Source organism: Acipenser ruthenus, chromosome 7, assembly GCF_902713425.1.
Source record: "Acipenser ruthenus chromosome 7, fAciRut3.2 maternal haplotype, whole genome shotgun sequence".
NCBI classification, from domain to species: Eukaryota; Metazoa; Chordata; class Actinopteri; order Acipenseriformes; family Acipenseridae; genus Acipenser; species Acipenser ruthenus.
This window is the reverse complement of record NC_081195.1, coordinates 18,516,572-18,538,631: the sequence shown is the minus strand read 5'-3', so window position 1 is coordinate 18,538,631 and position 22,060 is coordinate 18,516,572. Positions and strand designations below refer to the sequence as shown.

At 35.8% G+C, this 22,060-nt stretch overlaps 1 protein-coding gene across 7 annotated transcripts in view; it reads right to left on the bottom strand.

Annotated features, from left to right (window-relative positions):
- LOC117415680 (myopalladin-like) overlaps window positions 1-22,060 on the bottom strand; it is a 141,309-nt gene that overhangs the window by 22,752 nt on the left and 96,497 nt on the right. For 5 of the 7 annotated variants that reach the window (XM_059026522.1, XM_059026521.1, XM_059026523.1 and 2 more), the window contains one exon: window positions 1,985-2,602. In XM_059026522.1, coding sequence (XP_058882505.1) covers window positions 1,985-2,602 — 618 coding nt within the window. Of the gene's footprint in view, window positions 1-1,984; window positions 2,603-20,544; window positions 20,564-21,181; window positions 21,350-22,060 lie in introns of those variants that run through there. The other 2 variants (XM_034026322.3, XM_059026525.1) reach the window with 2 other exon arrangements.

Here is a 22,060-nt window from a genome sequence, read left to right as displayed (position 1 = left end):
ATTGGCCTAAAAATGTCTGGCTGTTGCGCAGTCGGTTAGCGAACAAGGCGATCAGCGCGCATTTACCAAGACAACAAAGGCTAGAAATATGAGCAGCACGACTTTGTCTCTTCTCAGCAGCATTGCCAGATGTACGATAATTATCGTATTTGTACGATTATTTCAACCCTTGTACTATGTATGATCGATGGCCAAATGTACGATAATCGTGTGTGGGTGGCGCCTGATTTCTGCTGGAGTGCTTGGTACAGACGGATTATGGCACTTGCCTGTTTTATGTTTGGGTGTTTTATTTTATATAGAGGGATTTTGTATTGATTTTGAATTTCACTGTTTGGCACTTTAATAAGTATTTTGTTTGTATTTTCTTGTTTATTGATTGATTTATTTAATTATGTTCTTTTAATTGAGTTACTTCACTTTATTGCGCACATTCGGGCGGTGCACATTCAGGCGGTATTTGTTCAGCTTCATTCTTTTCACAGTTTTAATCTGCTTTTATTTTGCGCCGTCTGTCACTTTTTCTCCTGAGGCTGCTGCTCTTCAGCAGTGCTTTAACTTAAGCTCAATAATATCTTGCTGTGTTAGTCAATTTTTTTTTTATTTTTGTTAATTTACCGACCACTACTGCCTGTTTGGGGTAATCGTTTATTAAATATACCGTACAGTATATTTGTATGTTTTAAATATATATATATATATATATATATATATATATATATATATATATATATATATATATATATATATATATATATATATATATATATATATATTCTACTCTTGTGTAATGGAAATCATGTGCTGGTTCCTGAATATAAAAATCTACTTCATTGTTAATTAGTGTTTTTTTGTTTTGTTTTGTTTTGTTTTTTTTTCCTTTGGTTAATTGTGACTTCCATTTTAAGGTCTTATTTTTTCCTGTTCTTGGTCTTTGAACTTGGGATTGATTTAGATTCAGGGACAACTTAAATTTAAATAAATACACATTTAAATTTCAGAGTACATGTGGTGTGTTTAATATATTTGTCTTATTTCAACATCTCACTTTTTATATTATATATTTTTTAAATGTATGAAAACCGAACGATTAAATGCTTTAGCCATGTTTTCAATTGTAAAAGACATGATGGCTGACATTCCTGACTTTAATAACATTTGCCAGGATAAGACATCGCAGAGCAAAGATTTGGTATTGCTTCCAGCAAGATACAGATCCCCTGGACAGTGCTTCTACCACTGAGGTTGGCCCCACGGACCCCCACCCCCTCACCTACATTTGCTGGCCACCAGCCACCACTGGATTTGCTGTCAGGATCTTCTTGAAATTCACGTGTTCTACTCGAGGTAAGCAGTACTGTTCTGTATTGTAAGAGCGGCAGGTTCAGTCCGTGCTTTCAGAATAACAGTGCAAGTCAGTTTGAAGCAGGATCCAAGGAAGGGAACTAGACATCTGAAAAGAGCACTAAACCTCTGAAGACTAGGAATTAAGAAGACTAGGAATCCTTATGAACCCCTAAAGGGACACAGTATTTACATGCTTTTAGTAAATGAAAGTCAAGTTTTAGCTGCAAGGAAAAATAACTTGTTTATCCACAGATGTCAATTAAAAACATCTATGTGGGGCCATCCAAGTTGTCAATTTAGCAGTCTGGAAACCCACACACATTAGAGAGTCATTGCAAGTCTGCTGCACTCTGAGTAAAACACAGTGCAGTCCGCTTCTAGAAATGAATGTGTCAAAGAATAAAACCTTGTTCTTGGATTTGACCACTAGACAGGCAATTCTGTTAGGTGCATACAAATGTCTGTCAAAACACTATTTAGCTAACAGGATTTTACTGTTTTAGTAATATATTGGATCCTTATAGAGATCTTACAAGTCACTGCCTATTTTATTACTGAGTGTTTCATAATTATGGATTCTTTTCTGCTTTTGTTTCAGATCTAATATATACTGAAGTCCCTCCTGCATAGTACTCACACAGAGGGGGCACTCTTGGGGAGCCCCATTGCGTTGGTTGGTTGAGACACCGGAAGTGATGGAAGCACAGAGCTGAGGAAAGCCACTGGGTTCTGGATGGGGCTGGGTGTTGAGCTGCTGGAAGTGGGGGAGGCAGCCGGAGACTGGGGCCGGATAGAAAAAGCAGAGAAGAGGGAGGTAGAGGAAGGGGGAGAGCTAACAAATCTAATGGGGCTTGTGGGGGACTGCAAGGCCCTGGTTTGAAACAGCTGATCAGGGTATGTAGGTGTTATCGGGGATCCTGCATAATTGTCTTCACTCAGTGATCTCTGCGATGCCTGGGCCATTGCATTTAGCATGGGCACGGGGGATTCGGTGGGTGAGAGGTTCTGGGTAGTGATGAACTGCTTGGGCCTGGCATAGTTGAAGGTCTGAGGGAGGTTGTTGTTGTTGTTGGGGGGTGATGCTGGGGTCTGCTGGAAGGGGGGATGGCCTGAGTTAAGGATGCTCATGATGTATGGAGGCTCAGTTGTGGACGGAGTGAACTGGGATGTAGGCTCAGGCTGGTGAGTGGGGACCCCCTCTTGCTGTTGCTCAAGAAGAACCTGGTTGTGAAGAACCTGGAGCTGGACGGGGTCACTGCACATGAAACAAAAGAGGAAACATAAGGATCAAGGTGATTATCAGCAATGGGGGTGTTTCCATGTGTGGTTATTTACACGTGAAGTGGAGATGCACGTGCACGTTTGGGAGAACAGCTCGACAGAATCAGGTTTGACGTAAAACACGGGAAATCCACGCCCATTTTCACATGGAAACCCACATTTCACGTGAAAACGTCCACTGCTCCCAATCCAGACAGCCTTGGGAGCATACGTGGGAAGCTGTCTGGCGCAGATCTCTATAATCCTACGTCTCTGCTAGTTTTCTGTAATAGCTGGGTTGGACAGCTTCATTATATACTTTTTTTTAATTAATAAGTTGTGTGATAAATTAGTTGAAATATTATTCACCACTAACAATATGCCACCCCACCAATGGACATTTGAAAAACAATTTAGGCAAAGCAATAAAACATATTCTTAAACAACCAGGCACGAGGCATTTACAACAGCTTTATTACAAGATCTTAACACTGCTTTAGAGTTTCAGTCAAACAAGATGTCACCTGACAACCATGGATTTATAGGTGAGATTCTCTTGTGTACCTGTTCTCTGTGCATGGAAACCACATTTTCCCGAGCTGTCTGCGAAAACAGCACGAAAACTACGCATTGCTAATTTTCATATCGACCTCCTCCTTTCCCCTTCATTTGCATGACGTCAGGTGAAAAGAGGGTCTTCTCGAGTAAAATAAGCTCAGTCAATGGAAACCTGAAATATATAGGGTCATTTTTCATTTGACTCAAGCACAATGTCTCGAGAAAAATTAGAACACACATGGAAACGCCCCCAATGTCAAACAACACAATAAAATAGCAGACACATGACAGAAGTTATTGCTTGACACAGTAGTCAATAGCAGCTTTCTTAAAAACTATTTTAAGGGTTGGTTTTAGGCTTCCTAATAACAGTAAACGAGTTGCTTTAGCTATGCTTTATTTAGTTGTTTTTCATTGTTCAAAGACAATACCGAGTCATAGAGACACTTTCCTGACTTTCAATTGAAAGTTTAAATTATTAATCATCATAACAATATAACATTCTTTCCAGACAATCTCCCAAAGAAAAACTGACCTATAGTAAACTTTGCAGAACACTGCAGGCACAAAAGCTATAAATGAGAAAATACATATGTTGATCTACTCAGTTCTCTGGAAGGCTTAGAAAAAACATTCCACTGATTACAACACAAAACAAATAACATGAGTTATGTTACAATAATGCACTCAATTTATATTAAATATGTAAAATAAAAGGTCCAAAAATATTTCAAAACATGACCACAATGTCAGTTTCATACTAGTATTACACACAAAAAAAAAAAAAACGTTTGTAAGTTTTACACTGGTATCAATTTCAGAGTACTTGTTTTGTATCAAATGTACTTCAAGGCGTTATGCTTCAACACTATACAGTGCATAAGTATTGAATAATGGAAATACTGCAGTTGGTTCCAGCCGGCCACCTATGCCTTATAGATAATGCCAACTTGTATAAACCATGGCTTTTTACCAATCGCATGCACAGCCCAAGAAAACTCGAAGCTAATGAAGTGGAAAGCATTTTGTTTTTCCAATATGAAATTACAAACTCTAAATAACATACTGAGTGAAAGAACTGCACTCTGTCTATCTGAAATAGTGACAATCTTTGTCCATTTAGGGGGTTTATTGAAACAAAGGGTAAGTGATTGTCTTTCCGCAAGGATACACTAAAACTTCTACTCACACGTATGAGAAAGTCATGGATCACTGGATTTCATTTCCTACACCCTTCCCTGTCTATCATAGCTGACTGAGTTAAAAGCATGGGAGTTATAGTGGAGTTATATGGCTTTAAAAACAAATATCTTACCTCTTAATAGCATTAGCACTATCATTGTGTTCCAAGATCTTTTAGTTCATTGCTTGTTTTATGTTTTAATTTGGCTTTTTACAGATTGTTCAACAAAAACACTATAGAAAACCACAGCTTTTTCTTCCTGGTACAATATCTAATAATTTCCTGTTCTTCATGCTATATGGCCTGGTTGCAGCTAGACCATAAACATAGTTGTTGAGTCTGTTATGTCTGTTAGTTACTGTGAGTAGACCTAATTTAAATGTGAGCTGTATTTACTGACAAAATGATGCTAAACTGGCCCAATGCAAAGTATACAAAGAAAAATAAAAAGTATGTGGAGGTAATGAACAAGAGTGATCCTGGAATATGCTGTGAAACAAGTGAACTGGACCCTTGTCCTAAATCAACTTGATAGTAATTTGAGGAAGACCGTGCTTATTACAAGGTTCCAAAATTAGTAAAATAAGCACATGGAGACTGGATATCTGGCTTTAAATGAGATGCTTCTGTGAGCAGGTGAGTTTATTTTTTTATTAAACAAGGTAGTTTCATTTACTATGCATGTGTTGAAGACATGAAATTCATTTTGTTTGTCTGATTACTTTGTTGCTGCTTGCTCTTGGTACATTGAATGCAAGTCTAAGGGCATTATTCATACAGTAATACCATATGTAAAATATAGCAACGGCCTATAGTAAACCAGCATACAAAACAAGACTTTTGCATAAATTTGGGGGGGCTGGTGGTGGGAGCCTGACTTGAGCTATAGCACCTGAAGTGATTTTGTACCTGGAAGTAGCAACCACTTTTACTTCTAAAAAGTGTACCTGCATGCTTCAAATTTAAGTAAATAAAAAAAACATAGAACAAAGAACCTAAATATTTTCATCTCCAGAAAAGGGGGACCAGTGACAGTACTGCTAGTACCAATAAGAACTAAGAACATTGGTTTTAACCTTGGCTTCAAGCAGGTCACCTAGTTAAAACACTACCATATGGATTGCAGTGGGTGCCATGCAAATTCACCTCACTGTGCTTTAGTGACCCCGACTAATCAGGAGACTAGCCATGTCTCCCCTCTGGGGTTCAGTAGTTTTGTTACAAGTTTGACACGTGAAAATTTGGCCTGTGGGAACCAATGTTTCCAGTTGATCTTTAGTCCTCCAGAGCAGAAAGTGGGTTGCAAAATTTTAATTGGTCATTTCAAACTGAGTAGAAAAACAGGTGTAACAAATTTTAAATGGATCAAAAAAAGATTAAGAAAAACTTAGGGGCCAAGGAAAATGTTGCAAATGTATACTTGAGGGTTAAACAATTACTTTTTATTTACTACAGAATGAATCACCTTTTATTTGATGGTAGGCAATACGTTTTATAGGAGCAAGTGAGTAATAATCCTATGACAGGAACACCTGCATAATCTAACAGCCCGCTGCTGTGGAGAGATCCCTGCGGTTTCTTGATTGATAATATTTAACAAATACACATTCTGTTCACTGGAGAAAAGGGGTGATGAAAGGCTAACCAGAGCTTAGCAGACCTCCCTTTTCTTTACTTTTCAACCCTGCCTCATAAATCCAAACAGTAAACCTACTGTCCGGTGAGCCACAGTGACAGCGCTTGTATTGGGTAAATATCACCACACAAGGCCTGAACAATTGTGTCAATAATTCCTGGCTGGATTTTGTTTATACACACCCCTGTTTGTTATCAGGCACCCTATGTAAACTCGTATGGATGATATATGACCACTGCATATTACCTCCAGCTTTGTTTATGCCTTCATTACTCGGAAAGCCTTGTTAAACTTGCATAGGCCTGCTTTTACCCCTGTCTTTAAGGTATTTTGCTAATCTCCAGTTGGTACAATAAAAAACCTGACCGTGAACATGAAAATACCATTGATTTTACTAACATTAAATAGTAGTCCTGATCATAAATATCATACCATTGTACAGCTATAGTACGTTACTATTTTAATGATATAAAACTTGCAAGACAATACACAGGACATTCATTTAACTGCGCTTTCCTGTTAAACATTTTTAGAATGTTTATGAATAAAACAGATAGAGGATTGCCCCCTTGGTGGCTTGTCATTTAGCCCCCCATGTTCATGGAATAACTACACTACTTCATGGAGCACTCTGTTTATATAACAAGTACAGGACAATGTTAGGAAAATAAATGATGTTTAATCCTAAATTAAATAGCTGAATTAGGGGGGAATTACTTTTAGCAATGTGCCATAGTTTGAAACAGTGCAATTTGCCCGATAATTCTGCCATAGGATTTGAATGATGGCAACATGAATTCCGAAAAGAGATCTGGTAAAACAAAAATATGACTGCAGTGCTGAATATGAAAAGTAAATTAGTGCTAGAACTCTCAAGTCCTGCTGCATTAAGTTTAATATTTCCACAACCATTCTAGAATTACTGATTTCTATACAACTTGTTTCATAAATAGAATGAATATATCCTAATTTCACGAAGTAATTTCATCGCCATACATAAGTAAGTTTAATTAGAATAGCTTATTAAGTAAAACACAATACATCTGTTTAAGCTGGTCTTTTGTCAGTGTCCTACATAATTTGGCTTGGTCTATGAAGCCTTATTTGCAAACCATTTTACTTTTATATACCACTGATTCTCAAAAGCTATATTGTGTTCTCCCTCCTTTCATATTCTGCTTCCTCTTCCATTGTGGCATTGAATAAGCACATAGGAATCACCAAAAGGAATGTGCAAATTTACAATAGTAAACTGACTGGGTGAAAATATTTTAGCTTCTTATACATTTTACCAGAGTAAAAAAACAATAAACTTGAAAACCCTCAAAGCAAGTGTTTTCTAGAGTGTTATTATAGTCCAACAAAATGACTAATTACAAAAACTTGACTGAAGCTTGAAGGAAAGCTGTAATTAGGGAACATCTTTTAAATTCTTGCCCTCAGATTCACCTGCCATAAAATCTCCCACCTCCACAGAAAGGGAGTTTTGTTCATGGTGTTAATCAGGGCTATATTTTAAAACATCTAGATAAAATGCTTTAGTGAATTTATTGTCTGTTTTGATCGCATTGCATCTTTTAAGTCTCATCTGATGCAGTAAATTCAGTTTAATGATAGCATTCAAAAGAGACATAGCTGTAAATCTAAGTGGCACTAAACATATATAATTGAGAACAAAGAATATGTGTGGTGTACGTCTGGATTCCTCACTCCACTCCCCTTGAACTGCTGTACAGCAAAGCACCATCACAAGAATCAACAAACACATTAACATGAAGAATTCTGGAATCTGAAACAAAGCACATTATAAACACTTCATTTTCTATGCTGGAAAACTGAATCAAGAAGAAACTCAAATATAACTTGAGCTAATTAATCTGGATCTTGAACAGTCAAACCCTGTATTATTACTTCATAGTGATTGAGCAAAAGTCACTTTTTCACCAATAACCTGACAAAATAAGCATTAAAACACAGAAGTGATGTTGATTCCACAAACATGTCAGTTTTGCAGTGGAACACACAATGTATTGCATTATAGTAGTATATTTTCAGCCTGTATACTCTACTATGCTGTACATGTACAACACATTGTAAAAGTTAAAAACAATAGAACACCATACATAATGAAATGTTCAGTATGCTAGTGTGCTAGTTTTTATGACAGATGACAGCAATACTTTACAGCAACTTTTTAATTTTATGCTTTTGTTTCCCAAAGTGAAATTGAAGGGTGGAAATCAGTAATTGGATTGATATTAAGGGCAGTGTGACACAAGTAACTTAAGTAATATTATTAGGAACGTGTCTCCATTGACTCCCATTGGTATGTCAATATGCTGCTAATAAGCAGGGGGTGACATTATGTTTTATCATATGGGGGAAAATGGTATCCTCATATGAGGTCATTATGCATTTGTGTCTTCCATACGCTCCTATATAAAGACAAGAAAATAATTTGTTATATGTCCCCATATGAGGTCGCCATGCATGAAATGGTTAAGCAGGTTTGATTATAATCACAATTCTTTTTATTTTACAGGAGAAAATACAAATACACTATATATAGAAATAAACTACTGGTACTGTCCCATCTTAACCAGTTTTAAAGAATCAACATATAATTTGCAGATTGTATAAAGAAATACTTGACAGTGAAAAATGGAGTAGCATCTTCCAAACTGCTCCACCTCACAGCATATCAATTAGATACACTAGATGTAATGTTTACCCAGTAATATTCCACTTAGACACATTAGGAGGAACAGATTATAATATAAAAAACACAAAATGTATTTTTGAAGCTATGGTAACAGATGTTCAAACTGTATCATACATAAGTACCAATTTTATAAATCGTATAATATGTAATTAAGTATTACATCATAAATTCAAACTATAGCAAAGACAAATAAACCAGTGTGTTTATTTTTCTGACCTTCATCCAGAAAAGTGAGTTGGATGCTGCCCATAATGTACATGCTTGAAGTTTGGTGAGTCACTAATCAGCTGCTTCTTTGGCTTCAATAAAAATGTAAATGTCTTAGTGAGCAGCCAGAAAAGCTTGGCCATGCTGTACAATATATGAAAACCAGGCTGGGATGAATCTATAGAGTATATATTATAAATACTTAAAAAGGTATCTTCCTTTTGCTGATCAGTTTATTGTTTCGCAATCCTTCACAAGCCTCTGAAGGTACAACCCTATAGAACAGTGCTTTACTCTATTGTTCCGTATCTAATAGCGTAACCTGTGAGAGGAGTTATAGACCAACTAGGTACGGGTATGCAATTTCAGAGTTTTCTTAACTAAAGTATTCTTCTTGTTGTTTGGAAATGTAGTCATCAGATCCTACTTTTTAAAACTCAGCAGTTTACACACATCTTCTTTCAAAGTGAAACTGGCCCACCAGAGTGTAACCATTAACCTGTCTTTTAAAAGTACTGTTACATTCTATATATGGATAAGGAAGCCAATACTCCAAGTACACTTTCTGCTGATTTGAGTGCAAGTGTCCTGTTCCTTGGTGGTAAAGTGATCCAAGTGCTATAAAAGATTGATAGCCAGAGAAGGAATGAGTTAGTATTTCTGAAGGGAAAAATATTTACATGGAAATTTGCAATTTTCAGTATACAAGACCTTTATAGATCGTTTTTATTAATATTATATGCTTTTTTTTTAAATGACTGTTGCTCCAAAAGTTTTTGCAAAAGCCGCCAGAAAAACAACTTTATCCAAATATACATATCTACATATTCTTGATTAGAATTGTCATAATGTTGACATGACCAATACAAATATGAAGTGCTAAATGGTTGATATCTCAAAAAACACACCCTGATTGGACTGGAAGTGAAATAAAACAACATATACCCCCACTTTAGAACGTCCAATTATGTTCCCTCACCACAGCAACTCGACCCAACAGCACACAGCCAGGACGTGAACCTATGCTCCCTTAGTTGCATATGAACAGTTCATCCTGCATAACAAGCAGCCATGCCTTTACTAGATGGGGACTCCCTATATATTTATAGTTTCTAATATTCTTCTGAACCCAGGGCCATATCCAGGCAGCTCTTGAACGATCCCAATAAAACACCCACCACTGTATGTGGAATAGACCTAGCTGCTCTTCTCCAATGCTGCAAAATCTTTTTGGAAAAAAAAACATTGAGATTGCCGACCTCTTTTTTTAACGTGATCTGGACAATTGGTTACTATGCAAACTGTATTAGAATCTCAGTCACATAATACACTTTAGAATCTAAAACTATTTAAAAGTTAAGTGAGTCTTATAATGTAGCCAGACCAAGATTCAGTATTGTAAGGTGTTTCTTTTTGAATTTTTGACAGTGTATTTGCATTTAATTTGAAGATCATTAGACTATGAGGCAAGCCACTTTCTATCAATAGTACAAGGGTCCATTGGGACCATAAACTCTTTTTGTTTAAGGTTTTCACATTATTCTAGATATACTATGGAAAACATCACAAAACACTAACTTACTTAAAACAATATGCAATTGGCAGTAAACATTTTAGACAAGCCAAATAGTTCCAACAGGAATACCTGACCTTATCAACCGTTAAGTAATTAGAAAATACTTTTGGGAACTCATTTAAATGATGGATCGTTTAGCCATTTAGATGTTTCTGACTCATCAGTTGGTACCAATAGACTACTGTGGTCAGAAGGTGATACTTGCCTAATTTATCAGCCTGTTATTCAAAGCAGACTTCAAGAGGAAAACTGAACAGAATGGAACCATTTTCTGTAATTATAGTGTTCTTTAAAAGGCACTGAATGCAATAACCCCTACAGAGCACTTAGGGGTGCAGTAAAATATCATCAGGGCAAATTTGTTCACTCAGTGCAGGCTACATAACATTTTTGGCATTTCTACAACAACAAAATTTACAAAATTCATTATAAAATGTAAAATAAAGTCTGCTGTAAATGAGCCTTTCTGTAAAAAGTCCTTATGGTTTAGCTAGTTAGAAAAATAATAAACTGTCAATAAATGTATATACATCCATCAGGTTCTTGTCCAGTAGGTTAGCTGTTTCTCAAAATATGATCTGCCATACAGGACAGAATCATTAACCTGTTTCTTTTACCTGTGTAAAGGATACGTCTGAGTCACTAAGACATGTGTCTACTCTTCTTTAGTTATACCAGAGTAGGGGTGTAGAGGTGCAATGATACCGTATGATATACAGGGTGCGATACGATATGTATCACAAGGCATGGGCTTGTCCTGATTGGCTACTTGTACGATGCATAACAAGATCAAATGGTCGTTGTCAGTGCAACATTTAAGGTCTTGTGTATTAACAAACTTGTACATTGCAAGTAATATAGTTATGGGAGGAAGGGAGGGGGTAAAGCAACCCTAAACTAAACACATACAGCTGAAACAGCAAAAGAAACCCACATTTGCTTTGAATATATCTAAGTAATTGGCCACAACTTGAGTGATTTAGAAATGTATTTTCTGAATTGATTCAGCATGTTCAACAAAAACCTTCAGAGCTGTTTCCTAGTTTCTGGACGTGGCAATTGAGCTTTTGTTTTGGAGAACCAGTTAAACCGAGTAGCTGGAATGACGGAGCTCGGGAAGGTGGTGGATTGTGAATGGAGTCAAAACCAGATCTTCTGGGTTACACTTTGATTTTACTGGACATCCTTCAACTAAAACATTAAACTCCCAGTGAAAGGAGTGGTACCCAAGCATTCAAAATCAATGAATATAGCCTGAGCTATATTATCGTTGGTCCTCTTTTATGTCTGTTTAAGATCGTTTGCTTGTATTTTATACTTACATTTCGAATATGCAGATATCTCACAGAGCATGCTATAGAGGAAAAGTACCAGTTTTTGCATCCTGGTGCCCATTGACTTGTGTGGTGTACTGCAGTTCAAATCACTTCAAGGGTCTAGTTGTAATCAGATCATATGATCTACAACAAAAGATCTACAGCAGTAGTTTATCTACTATATAGAGTTGAAGAAAAGCCAGCTTCTGACTACACTACATCCTTTCCCAAGTAATTTCCATTTACCAGAAAACTATTATAATTATAGTTTAAACATGATAAAGGGGTCTGTCTGAACAAGCAGCTGTGAACTATACTTTAAAAAGGGTAAACCGTGAAGAGCTTAAAAAAAAATCAGTGGAATGCAAAGCCTATGTTGCAAGCGAGCTATCTGGCAAGCATAGCACTCGTTTCAGTGTAATATTGTATCCTTTGTGTTGCAGATAATAGTCATGTTCATCTTCAGGTTTATCCCCAAGGTATTTGTATGAAAGGCTTTTATTTTAATTTATAGGTCCAACATGAATGCAAGGTACTGTAGAAGGACCAACTGCCCTTTCACTGTTATGGCCCCTTGTTATATAATACCAAATTATATTTATAAATATATAATTTTATGGACAAATTGAATGTCTGCAGGAAGAGAGGACAGAACATCTTGGTAACAGGGGTGCTGATCCTGTTCAGCTTTATGAAAAGCTGAATATTGCTATAACATGTTTAACAATAACAATGTTTTAGTAAAATAAATAATCAAGTCTAAAGAAATTCTCAATAATATCAATGATCAGGTTTTTTTTTCAAATCCTATCGCAGAATTACTTTAAGTAGATTTTATTTACCATTACTGAAAGCAAACCTAGAAGTGTTCAACACTAATACTAATCCCTAATGTTAAAGAAACCTGAAGCTACTGTAATGCAAAAAAAATAAAAAATAAGTTTGTAATCATCGGTTTCAGAAATGTCAAGCTAAATTCTGTTATGCAGTTCTCAGGTATAAAGCATTCTTACTTAGGCACCTGATGCATTAGGTATATGATTATTTGTGAGGCTCCGTACATGAAAGGCATTTTAAAAATGTAAATTGTATTGTACCAGTCCAGTATGTTATGTATTGTTTGAAACATTCTGAGTACTTTTGAAAGAAGCACACCCAAGCAAGAACACAAGGAGGAATGTAACCTGCAGCACGCACTCTGCTTTCAAGTCCACAGAATCTACAACTGAATTTAATGCTGTCAACAGCACTGTTGTAACTGTGAAAGCTATACCTACTGTATTTACACAAATATATAAACACAAGATGTTCCAAGAATATTAACTGTAAACCAGTTATGAGTCAACAAAAACAGTCCCATATACAGCAATTCCCCTGTCATCCACTGCAACGTGCAAATGAAATGAGAAAAAACATCACCTACAGTCACACGTACAGAGAATAGACAAAACTTAAACACCTGCCCCTAATGTATATGTGATTAGGCTGTAGCTCGATTGACTGATTAATTTGTTTTGAAAATGAATTCTGTAGTTTATAAAAGCTGATAGTCTTTGACAGAGGACTGCTAGTAGGAACTGAACGATTGAAGAGGAAAGTGAAAAAGAATTTGCTGCAGACTTACCCCCGAATTACCTAGGGAATAAGAGCCTGCAATTATTATGGAATGGTATCCTCCATCCTGGCTGGTCATGTTGATCCTACACCTAACTGCCAGTTATATGTCGTGCAGTTCTAATTTGTTCCAATATATTACACCAATAACAAAACTGTATATCACAGAGGTACTTATTTTAACAAAATGTGCACACAAAAGTTAAAGCAGGTCAACGGACTGTCTTCTACAAACCAAGCAGAAGCCTGACTGTTATCGAAATTTTACACTAAATAATAACTCAGACTCAGTAAAACAAGCTTTGAGTGTAGACAAGCTAAGACCCATCTTCTTAAATCTGCCATTATCCTAAAACAGCAAGTGCAGCACAACATTTTTTGCTCATATTTGGGCAAATGCACAAGGAGCTTGGCTTGCTCTGCTTAATCCCTGGAAGAAATAAAAAAAAAAAAATTGGCTTTGAGAGAGGAGTTTTATTGGACCTTCTGCACACATACACGTCTCTGTGTTCAAGGCAAGCAAAGTGATCACTACCCTGAGTACATGAGAGGCATAGACACACAAGCCATACAAAGTGTTCATTTTATAGACTGATTATAAAAAACCTGCCATATGCCAGAACAGAATTATATTTCATAAAATGACATGGCTGCAATAAATTCAAAAGAATTAGAAGACTATATTAAGGGGTATGACAGAGTCAAAATGTTTAGAGCTAGGGGAATTTACATTCATAGTTCTCAATATTTGGGTTTTTTTATCAGGTAAGAGCAAGGGTGAAGGAGTGAAAAACCCTCACTTGTAAACAGTGTTTATTATTGGGATTTTATTTTGTGTTCATTTATTTTATACTGGTACTTGTTTTCATTCATTCCCATATTCTGCAGTATAAATGTATAAAATGTGGTCCTTGATTGGTGGTTCAATTAATTCATAATTCAATTAGTTTTAAATGAGCCAGATGTATAAAAAGCTGCAAGTGGCCTGATTGTTCAGTCCTGTAGAGGCTGGGTTTGGGAAGGAGCTCTAGTGGGGTGCTGCCAAAATCATCCAGAAGTTAACATATATATTGTTATGATTTGTTTAAAAATGTTTTGTTTTCCTTTATTTTTGTTCAATAAAAGTGCTTAGTAGGATTATTATTTTAATGGCTGCCTGATTTCCTGCCTTTTTGCCTGATTGCTTGCACCTACCCCTCACAGCATGTAAAGAATTTTTAATGAAAATACCACTTTCCATTTATAAACACTGCACATTCCATTCCCAATTAGAATGTTATTCTAGAGTCAAAGTCAGATTGGCTGTTGATGAGTTTACATATTATCTTTAGTGGTTGGGTTAAAATCATGTGAAGGTACTTTAGGTTGAGAAAATCAACATAATAGATCTCAAATATCGCAAGTCTAACGTGTAGTGAAATATATGCTTTCACACTACACTCACATTTACCTATTATTATTATTATTATTATTATTATTATTATTATTATTATTATTATTATTATTATTATTTATTTCTTAGCAGATTTCCTTCTCCAGGGCAACTTACAATTGTTACAAGATTGTTATTTTTACATACAATTGCATTATTTTTTACACATTATTTTTACATACAATCACCCATTTATACAGTTGGGTTTTTACTGGAGCAATCTAGGTAAAGTACCTTGCTCAAGGGTACAGCAGCATTGTCCCCACCTGGGATTGAACCCACGACCCTCCAGTCAAGAGTCCAGAGCCCTGCCAAGGTTGTGGTTGCTGACACCTTCAATTGTATATAGTTTCTGTAAACCTGCTATGTCAGTTACTGTGATGGGGATATTTAACCATGTGACCAACATAAAATATTTGCATGTGCTAAATTAATAATAATAATAATAATAATAATAATAATAATAATAATATTTAATTAACATTTAATAGAACGTAAACATTTTAAAAGGTTGGTTATCATTCCTTCAAAGGAACAGATAGCACCCAAAATGTGATTGATAATCTAAACTGTGTAGTCTCATCACAGTAAACACAGGGATTAAAGGAGATATTAGTTGCCATGAATACAGATTTGATGATGCAGAAAACACAAAGCAGGTTGACTGCTGTCTCTAAATGACATACCTCAACTCTCTCTATTATCAAGCATCATCTCCTCTGGTATCTGATGTGAGGTATTCAGAATGGGAGTGGTGCAATCCAACAGAGAGTTTGTATTAACATTTTCAAAATTTTTAAATTCCAAGAGGGAGAAGTACTGGGTATTCAGTGGTATTCAATTGTATTCAGTGGCATTACAATATGAAAACAACTGTACTTTGGGGCAATAATAAGGCAGGTACAATTGTATGACCCAATAAACATTTAATTGCATCTAGTTAACAGTAGTGTGTTGTCATTCTGTTTAGATTTTGTTAGGGTAATACACATCTTTATAATGAATTATTCAGTTTTCTAATTGATATTATATTGTTACGTAGTGTAAAATTGTGTAATTGGCAGAGAAATGGTTTGAAGACAATAAGCTGATAGGAACTCCCTGTTCCCATCTCTAAAGGTAATTTTTTAAATATATTAATATGTTTCAAGTCATACTAGAGGCAGGGTGAAATTGTCACTGGGTTGATAAATGGGTTAATTACAAATAAACTCAATTATATACAGAAACAATGCAATGTGTTTCATCAAATCAGCCTACAGTATAAAAATGTAATAAATTAAACTTGATATGAAACACACAATAAATTATGTGTTAGATGAAATAAATGATATCTTTACACATAAAACCAAATGGAACAGGGAATGAACCTGCTTTCTTCTGTTTCTTTCTATGTTCCTCTCCTTTTTTCTGAGAAGATTTTTAGGTTAGTTTAGTTTTGTTTATTCACTTTGTGTCTGCAGGACCAGCAAAAAAAATAAAAACAAAGGAAAGAGTCTGATTTTATTTTGGGATTTCTAACCTCCTAACATTATTCATACTGTACTTACCAGACACTAAAATACTTAGTTTGTAACTTTGCAAGGTTTAAATCCTGCTGTGGACTGTGCTGGTCCCCATTGGATTGCATGGGTTTTGAACTGCATACAGAGGAAAACATATTCAAACAGTGAATATCATCCAGAGGTACAGGACAGCAAAATGAGGGAATAGGGTTGGGGCTAGTGTGTAAATGGAGCTGGGGGTACAGGGGGTACAGGATCCAGAATACTTCCTTTATTCTTGGTATGTTGGCAAATGAACCTGAAGATATATATATATATATATATATATATATATATATATATATATATATATATACAGAAAGGGGAAATTGTCATTGAAGTGTTAAGGGGAATAATCCAGCAATTGAAGATCCCTTACAGGAACCTTTTATTTCAGTACATTTCCTTACATTAGATTTTTTTTAACTTTAAATCATAAGCTAAAGACCCAGTAACCCTGCGTTTCAATATATCCATAGTGTTATTTACAGTTGGGTTCAATCGCATAAAAGTTTCCTCCGCCTATAAACGTTTACCCAAGTAAAGGTATAGCAAAGTGTAATAAAGTATAGTGAAAGCAGGATAAGCATTGTAAAGTACAGGGAGGTTTGCTAAAGCACATTTAAAAACATGACAAATCATGGTAAACTCTAGTAAATGGAAGCATATTATTGTTATAGTAAACTGCAAGATTACTGTATAAGCGTCTCTTCTGCATTTAAAGGTTACTACTCCTTTTTAAATTAATTAAATTACATTTACAGTTTAGTTTCCACTGTTTTAGAAAAGGCTTTTAAGTTTATTCTGTTTTTTTTTACTGTTTAGACTTACAATTTTTTTTTAAACACTCTTCAAAAACCATTCCCTAAAATGTCCCTTAAAGTATAGAACTATCAGAATATTTGAAGCTGATAACATTTGACTTTTTGTTAAGAAATGAACTGTTCTTCGTGTGCTCCCAATGAGCATTACCCAAGCAACCCAATAACAGGGTCAAAAATGGTCGTAATTTAACAAGGGTCCCTCCCATTGACTAATATTTGCTGGTGTACTTCCTTGCTGCCTGGTATTTTCCCACACCAGACAGACATACACTAGCAAACCCAGCTAAACTTCTCCACATGCAAGGGTGGAAAGTAACACAGTAGAAATACTTTGTTACACAATTTAAGTATTTGTTTTGGGGATCTGTACTTTACTTAAGTACTTTATTTTTGGGATACTTTTACTTTTACTCAAGTACGTTTGTTTAGAAAATAGTGTACTTTTTACTCCACTACATTTCCCAGAAGCATCTCGTTACTCGTTCTTTCAGCTCACTGACTCTGGCGCTGGCCAGGAATCTGATTGGGTAAAGCAGAGCCACATGAGCAAAGTGTCCCTGCAGAGTTGTATTAGTTGGCAAGCCAAGTCAGCAGCTGTTTGTTGGTTGTTATTTTTTTTTTCCCCCGCCCGCAATCAGAGCTGAGTGGCACTTTAGAAAGCCAGTCAGTTTGATTTGCAAGGATGGCCCCGCCTCCGAGTAATTCAGCAGTGCTAACTGTAGCCGTTATCTGAATGTTTCTGTTCGATTATGGCTGTTTTATGCTGTTGTGTATGGAGCGCCATTTGTACCAAAACTATCCAGCCATTTGTCAATTTGTTTGTCAATTCGTGAATTTGTCAATTTCTTTGTCAATTTGTGAATTGGTCAATTTGTCCAGCAATTTGTCCATAAATTTGTCAATTCATACAGTAATTCATAAACGTATTTGTTAATTCATCTAATAATTCATTAATTCATTTGTCAATTCATTAATACGAAAGGCTGTACGTGCAAATTTCCAATCAACCAGACAAACTTCCCAACAAACAGACAAACTTCCAACTGTCAATCTCGCACTGTGCCAAAAACACTGCAATCTTTCTTGTCAATGGGAGCACACACTAAAATTTTTAATCAATGAAAATCCAGCCTCACTCAGAACTACTTCAGCCAATTACATTTAGAAGGGCGTTTCAAAAGATATTCTATTTATCAAGACACTCAACACCGCTGATTTTCAATAGAGACGTCATGTCATGTCAAAGCAGTACTGGCTACCCATGAAGGTCCAACACCACAGTATTTGTGGCAACTATTTCTAATGTTTTGCTCAAGCCCTGATGTACTTTCTGTAGCAACAATTTAATATGTGTACTGATGTTACCTTAGTACTGCAGTAAATTCTTATAATATACCAGTGTGATACCATTGCTTTGTCAACATTTTAGAATGTTCCCATTGTTGTTTTTTGCCATTTGAAAAATTAAACCCTATACCCCACTGAATCTTGCAAAACCATCAGTTATTATGTTACATACAAAACCTGGCTCCCCCACAGAAAACAAATCAATGCAAAATCTGATATACCAACTCAGAACATTAATTATAATATAATATGAAAAAATATAATATCTGTCTATAGGTTGTGTTGCCCAACAAGTCTCAGCCTGCCTCAACATGAAAGATTCAGTTGCTTTTAACCTGAATTGTGTATTCTATGTGGTCTTGTGAAAGAAATACGTCATATGCAATTTGAAAAGAATAGCCTAATTCACAGAGGACTGGCCCATGGTAGGAAAAAACAAAGGCAAGGTTTGCCCTAAATAGATGGAGTATATGTTACATTTCTTTAGTACATGCTGAGTAAGTCCTTAGGGCATTTAGACAAGTGTTCACAAAAGCCATTTGAAAGATAGATCTTCCTGGAAGCTTGCCAGCGGGTAGCTTTTTTATTTGTTTGTAAATCCCTGGTGTCTGATGAGTCGCATGCTGATATACACCAATAAGTATTCAGAGAGCTACCCTAAGTTTTATTATATTGTGCCCCTTTTAGTGTTCACAGTTAAATATGTGGAGAAGTTTGCTAGTGTATGTCTGTCTGGTGTGGGAAAATACCAGGCAGCAAGGAAGTACACAAGCAAATATTAGTCAATGGGAGGGACCCTTGTTAAGTTTTTGACCCTGCTTCTGTTTCATTAAACATTGGAGATGTAATACTGGTACCTTAAAACTCTTAATCCTAATATACAGAAATACAGACTTTTTTCATAATATTTTTAATTGCATTACAGGTAGGCGATGTTGATAAAAGAGGCAATAAATCAATCCAATGGGAAAATACCTGTGGAATTAATATAGAATGAAATGGTGGAGTTATATAGATCGACTCCTGTATATACCATTAAAATAGACAAAATAGATAGTCGTTTCATTTTTTAGTCCACCCCCTAGTTTGCAATCATAGGGGGTGGACTAGTTTGTAGACAAGTATTTATGAGAATGGGAGAATAGCATTTGTAAATGTAGCAGTTCCATGATTTTCTCATGGTTATACTATGCTTCTCTTTACAATGCTTTTACATACTTTGACTGTGCTTTATTACATTCTGCTTTTACAACGGTAAACATTTATAGGGGTAAAACTACAGTCTGAGAAACATACTAATGAAAGTGATTTAGCTTATCAATTGAAAGTCTTGCTGGAACCTTAATTATTTTCATGGCACTACCCAGCTTTTCCTCAAAAGCGAGTGTGAATCACTGCTGAGTTATTGAAGGAAAAACAAACTTCTTCTACATTAAAACCAAGAAAGGCAAAAGGAAAGTCTGGCTGTGACATATTATCCCAAACACATTCCAGTTTGAAGGGCTATTTGAAATTCAATTGTGGGTTTAAGCCTGACAGCTTCACACTCAATGCACTCTAAGTGTACAAAGTTGTCAGGATGTTAACAATGAAAAGAAAAATTACAGGTACATTATTTAAACAGTTGCAGCAACACGTGGGGACATGTAATGCTATATTTTTCAGAACCCCGCTACTTACTCTTTAAGTGGGCAATATTAAACTATAAATATGATCGTTATAAGCTTTTCCCAAGCAATTTTGTATAATGTACATGTATTACACTTACCCTCAACCCAGCCCCAACCTCACCCTATTCTTTATTAACAGAGGTTACCGGGGAAAGAAATACAATTACATTTTACTTCTGTGAGAGTGTAGTCTCTCTCTCTGGAAATAAGTAAAACATACTGATATAATGTCCATACAAACACCTTTGAAATATCCCATTGCTAGGGATATACACCTGAAATGGGTGATTAAAATAATTGCCCTTTACCTTTTTAATGGCTTTGTCCAAATGATCTGTGAGCTGCCCCAGTAGTATTCATTAAATTCCACACCAGCATATGAAGTTGTCTATACCATGCAGCCTGTAAAGAGCTATTCGATTTTTAAAGCATTCTTCATACAGTATACAAGAAGTACAATTTGAGGCAGGTATTTCACTGCAATGTGTCACTACTGTATTGAGTAAGTGGTGGTGATGCTGACAGGATAATTAAGACACTCAGCAAACTTTCAACAAAATTAATTTTGCTCAGTTGCATGCAATAGAAAGATAAACTATCATATCTGACAACAGTGAAACACAAGCGCGCTGAATGAAAACTGACAGTGGATTGCTTATTAAAAACCCTAACGGAGAGTTTTGTGATTGCAAAATGTGCAGCTATTAATAATTTTCAGCCTGTTCACACAAAAATACTTATTTGAAGAGTACATATAAAATAAACAACCCATAATGTTTTTAGAAGAACATTCAAGTTCTTTATCAAAACATTCCTAAAAAATAAATCAATTTCTGAGATGTATATGCAACATTATTTAAACCGAAGTACACATGCTGCTGAAGAACTGCACTATGCAACCCAATAGACCATATTCCATTCATTTGAAAATATAAATGTGTTTACCTGAATCCGTTGTCAAAAGTCAAAATGACAGAAGAAATTCAATAAATGTAATTCTCTTTGTGCTAGAGAAGATTAGGCACACCTATCCACTGAGACCAGTCCAATTCAAAGTTAAGAAGGCAGTAAAACAGTGCTGGATGTCTGCCTGTTTCTTAGAAGTGCTGATGCTTTTCCCTTCTAACTTGGCTATTAGTACTTTTCTACATTCCCTGTTGCTACTGTTAGAGGTGGGAGTGCTTCAAAATAAAAGCACTGCAGCAGCACAGTAAGAGTCCCACTTGCTACTGCGTTCTGAAGCATTTAAGCAATAACACCCCAAATATAGGTATTACTACTAATTAAGAACATATGAAGTTTGAAGGTTTTGTTGCCATACATTGCTAGCATCATCTGCCATATTAGGGGCTTATTCAAGATGACTTATAATAATTAACCATTTAGTCCTATCAAGGCAGTCTTCCCAAGTACTTGCATACTATATACAAGTTTACTATGGCAAGTACACCACAAAGGATCAAACCCAAACACAACCAGTAGAAAATATATATTTGTAAACCTTGCATGCTCTAAGTGTAGCTGCTTACTTAAGGGTAGACACAACATTACCACTATTCTTACATACATGATTTCCCATTAACCTGCATATTCAATCCAACTTACATGTGCAGGAGGAAACTCTTGCTTTGTAAAGCACTATGCTTTGCTGAAGTTGAAAAAGCTATATTTAAATAGTACTTTATATTATACATGGTTGTGTTTAATCTGTAACTAGTGCTAAACACAGTGCTTATATTATAAATGTGTGTATAGGAAGCAAAAAGGGGTTAACTAGAAACAGTTAAATCACTAGGAGTCCCAGCTACAGAAAAGAGCCTTCTG